This window comes from Phaseolus vulgaris, chromosome 11, assembly GCF_000499845.2.
Source record: "Phaseolus vulgaris cultivar G19833 chromosome 11, P. vulgaris v2.0, whole genome shotgun sequence".
NCBI classification, from domain to species: domain Eukaryota; kingdom Viridiplantae; phylum Streptophyta; class Magnoliopsida; order Fabales; family Fabaceae; genus Phaseolus; species Phaseolus vulgaris.
The window spans coordinates 46,790,178-46,794,872 of record NC_023749.2 but is presented as its reverse complement, the minus strand read 5'-3'; the positions used below and the strand labels follow the sequence as shown (position 1 = coordinate 46,794,872).

The 4,695-nt window shown below is 34.1% G+C and overlaps 1 protein-coding gene across 3 annotated transcripts; it reads left to right on the top strand.

Moving 5' to 3' along the window:
- The first annotated feature begins 250 nt into the window (after positions 1 to 250).
- On the top strand, positions 251 to 3,870 carry LOC137828006 (protein RICE SALT SENSITIVE 3-like). Of its 3 annotated transcripts, none has more exons than XM_068634399.1 (7): positions 251 to 998; positions 1,113 to 1,163; positions 1,678 to 1,806; positions 2,003 to 2,108; positions 2,310 to 2,351; positions 2,464 to 2,520; positions 2,979 to 3,870. In XM_068634399.1, the coding sequence occupies exons 1-7, from the start codon at positions 865 to 867 to the stop codon at positions 3,705 to 3,707; spliced, it is 1,248 nt and encodes a 415-aa protein (XP_068490500.1). In that variant the 5' UTR covers positions 251 to 864; the 3' UTR covers positions 3,708 to 3,870. The 3 variants fall into 3 exon arrangements, with proteins under 3 accessions (XP_068490500.1, XP_068490512.1, XP_068490508.1); XM_068634411.1 differs by having other exon boundaries at positions 349 to 998; positions 1,678 to 1,817; XM_068634407.1 differs by having other exon boundaries at positions 891 to 1,018.
- The last annotated feature ends 825 nt before the right edge of the window (positions 3,871 to 4,695 follow it).

The window sequence follows — 4,695 nt, the reverse complement described above, 5'->3', positions numbered from 1 at the left end:
AAATTCAAACTTTATTATATAAATTGTATTTATGATTATAAAAATAAAAAACAAATCTTTATGAATCAGTCATGAAAAACGTCTTTCTGTTCTAAAAAATAACATAAAACATACTTGTGTATATAAATTTTTATTCTCAATTTATATAATTCATAATTATATAATATATAAATATGTATTCTATCTTACATTTTAAAGATTTTACATATATTTATGTTTATATTTATATTAGGTTCCGTGTGAGTGTTTTATGTGGTACATGTTTTGTCTAATAATTTTGTTCTTCCCTATGAAAGATAAGGTACATGATCGAAACTATATGGTTCCACTTTAGCAGATCACTTTGATAAAAGATGGAAATCTCATGCAAAGGTTATTCCCTCTCCTTGACAAGTGGTAAAGGTACACAAATAAAGTCAGAAACAGAAGAAAACCCCAAGTCACCAACTCTTGCAGACTTTGCACCCGCGGAACAAAGAATTTTGGTGGCAGAGACAAACAAACAAAGGGTAAAACCGTGAAATTGGAACCAAGTAATTCTCTTCTTTCTCTTCTTTCTTCCTTCCTCTTCCCCATCGCACGCTCCTTTTTTCCTCTCTCTTAAAAGCTGTCCCCACAGTTTTTCATGGCAAGATACTCCCCTCTCTCCCTCTTTTCCCTCCCAAAGTAACCTCGTTTGGGACAAACAAAAAGCAGACACTGAGGCATAGCTGAGAGTGAAAAGAGAGAGCAAGAAAAGAGTGAGCTTCAGACAGTAGTAGTGGATAGAGAAGGTGGAAGAGGAAAAAGGTTGTTAAACCGTGAAGTGAAACAAGGTGTGGGAACAAGAAAAGTTTATAGTGAGAGAAAGAGAGAAGGAGAGAGATGGTGGGCTCAGGAACAGCAACAGATAGGAGCAAAGAAGCTGTTGGGATGATGGCCCTTCACGAGGCCCTCAGAAGTGTGTGTTTCAACTCAGATTGGACTTACTCTGTCTTCTGGACCATTCGTCCTCGACCGTATGTCTGTGTGTGTGCGTGTGCGTGTTTTAGTACATTTGTATGTGATAAGCTACTTTGAATGCTGTTTTTTGAGGTGTTTTCTCATCTGGGTATTCACCATTTTTCTTGCAGAAGAGTGAGAGGTGGCAATGGGTGCAAGGTTGGGGATGATAACGGCAGCTTGTAAGTGTGATTTCCTTGTCTTTAGACACGAGAAACGAACTGTAAAACCCATCATACAACTTTGAAATACTCACCTTGAACAATTTCTGTGTCAACTCAGGATCAAAGAGTGTTTTTTTACAGTGAACAGATGAAAATCTGTGATGGGTCTTGATGATTCTGAAAATTGACCATGGTCCCCTCTTTGATTGGATAAACTTTTGTAAAATTGATTTTGAAGTCACGTGATTAATGTTTTGAAGTTTTTATTTTTATTCTAAAAGTATGTTGGTATTAAAGGTCAGTGCATAATTTGTTATCCAAGGCCAAAGCTACTTTAAGTTAATCCAACTCAATCAATTTTAGACTTATTACATGCTAACATTTACTTAAAATCTCTATAGTTATTATTTTAATGTGATTATGGGTGATCTTGTATGGATCCAAACACTCATGAAAAGGTTACATTTTTACTGATTTATGATTTTGGGTATTGCTTGGATCGGTGACTTACTGTTTGTTGATTTTGGTGAAGGATGTTGATGTGGGAAGATGGGTTTTGCCGAGGAAGGGTTTCAGATTGTTTGGAGGAGATTGATGCAGAGGATCCTATCAGGAAATCTTTCAGCAAAATGTCCATTCAGTTATATAATTATGGAGAAGGGTGGGTACTGGGTAGGTGTTTTTATTCATGTTATTATTATTATTTTCAAAAGTTTCCTTGTACCTGTTTTCTGTTTCATTTTCTCTTTCAAGTGTAGTTTATTTCAGTTCATGTTGGAGGGAGTTACAAAATATTAACACAGTGACAATTCCTCTCTGCACTTTACTCTGATTGTGTTGTTTGGTTTTATGCACAGGTTGATGGGAAAGGTTACATCTGATAAGTGCCACAAATGGGTCTTCAAAGAGCCTACGGAATGTGAGCCTAATATGTCAAACTACTGGCAAAGCTCCTTTGATGCTGTATGCATTTGATCCCTCTCTCATTCAATTGAAGTTCTCTGATCTTTTAGTTTCATATTCCTTTCCCTTAAACTATAGTTTTTCACTTCCAGTTTCAACAGCAACAAAGTTAGCATTAAATTTATCTTTTTCTATTTTTTATGTGTAGCTATTTGGTGATTGATTGTCTCAACTTCCTCTGTCTGATGTTATTTATTGCAGCTTCCTCCTGAATGGATAGAACAGTTTGAGTCAGGCATTCAGGTTGGACTGAATCAATTTACACCATGCTATAATTGGTCTCAGAAAGCTTTTTTTTATGTACTTTACTTTCAATCATGTCATTTACTTTTACTTTGTGTTTGTCCCATTGCAGACAATCGCTGTGATTCAAGCTGGGCATGGCCTTCTTCAACTTGGTTCTTGCAAGATTGTGAGTAAATTTGTGTACAACTCTTTTTCTTTTCTTTATTTGTACTCATTTTTACTTTTACTGCATTCATATGTATGGCTATTTATTAGGAGGGAAATGCTATCAACACTCCCTTTGGCTAACAAGAAATTATTACTTTATATGGGACCATCATGTGTCTGTAGTCCTAGCCAATTCCCACATGATATAGGTAGATGACTATAAATATGTGGTGGTCCTAGATTATACAATAATTTTTCCTAATTAACACTATTTAAAACGCAATCTTTATCATTAACAGAAATTTATTGGGACTCATGATAAATATGGATCTCATAATTTTGTCACTTCCCATTAGTTCTAGCTTTGTTTTGAAAATAAAAGGTTGTGTTAAAGTGTGTGTTGCTAACATTTATCTTCATTCAGCATATGAATCTCTATATACAAACCAGAATATCAAGTGTTTGATATATTTTCAGATTCCTGAAGATCTCCATTTTGTGCTAAGAATGAGACACACTTTTGAATCTCTAGGCTACCAATCAGGGTTCTACCTCTCCCAACTCTTCTCTTCAACCAGGAGCACTTCCTCTTCTACTTCCCTTCCTTCAAAACCATCCACCATTCCAATTAGGCCACCTCCTCCACCCCTCAACTGGGGTCAGAGGCCAATTGGGTCTGCTACTTCTTTGCTACCCTCTCCCACTTTTCAACATGCAGCAAGAATGGGGTTCCCACAGGCCAAAGATGAGACTCAGATGTTCCTCATGCCTCATGCATCATCAGAGCATGTAAGAATGGGAGACATGATGGGGGAGCATGAGAATGACATAAAGTGGCCAAATGGGTTATCCATCTTCAATGTACTCACTGGAAGATCTGATGATGCCAAACTCTTGTTCAATCAAGAGAACTTGGGGAGCAAACCGGGTGATCACAGTCACCGCCACCACTCTCTCAACCCAAATCCCACCTCAGCAGTGCAGAATGGTAGTGTGGCAAACCCAAATGAGTTCTTGAGCTTGGATGACCACACTGAAGGGACAAGAAAAGTGGACAAGTTCAAGAGGTCCTTCACTCTTCCTGCCAAAGTGGTTTCATCATCATCCTCTACTTCAATGGATCACCATCATCAGCAAGCAAGTGTGGAGTATAATAGGAATTCAGGAGGCATGTACCAGGATGTCATGGAGACCTTTTTGGAGTGAATTAATAAGGTAAGTGTGTTTGGGAAAGGAAGATGAAAAAAGTTGTATTTAGGCATAGTTATTGTGTTCCTTAATTTTCATGTGTCAAGTTCTTCATTTTGTATCCTGTGTTTTTTTTCTGTCAGAGACTTTATTAATGACAATTTCTTTCTTTTAGTTTGATTAGACATGGAAGTTTTCATGTTTTCTTGCATACATACATATATATATCCTATCCAGAAGTATCATATGATGATAATGTTCTTTTTAAGGTACCATATAATTTAATCGAATTTTGGATAATTAGTATAACCAAGAAAATTGGGCATCCAATTTCAATTCACTCAAACACAATTGTGTTTTAAATTTTAATGAATTTTGTTTGGTTTCTATTTTTTTTATCCCTTTACAATATTTACAATAACATTTCTTTAGTATTCACTATTTTCTTTCTTTTAGGTTAAATATGTTTTTTATTTCTATTATGTAATACGAAATTTTGGTTATAATATAAACTTTAGACCATTTGAACATTTATGAGGAAATAATTAGTCATTGTTAGTTTTTTATGTGAAATAAATTTCAGTAATCAAAATGTTAAAACGTTGATTTATCGTTGTCTTGAGTAAAAAAAAAAATATTATTTCAATAATTTTTCTTTTAGTAGAAGTGTTCAAAATATTTAAAGTTTGAATTTGAGACAAAATATTTAAAGTTTGAATTTGAGACGAAAATCAATGTTTAAAAATGTAAGAAAGAAACTATTTTTAAGACAAAAAAAATACTTTTTTTTTTCTAAAATGAGATGGTTTTGGAAATTAATTATCTGAATAACATCATTTCCTATTTAATTTCGTAGATAGCACTTATTTTGTTCGCGTACCTGACTCATCTTTGTTTTTATTTTTTTTTTTTTTTTTTTTATTTCCTATATATCTCATTCTTTATTTACATCATGTTTCATATTAATTAGAATTTATTTTTTATTTTAAATTTTAAAATTATAATT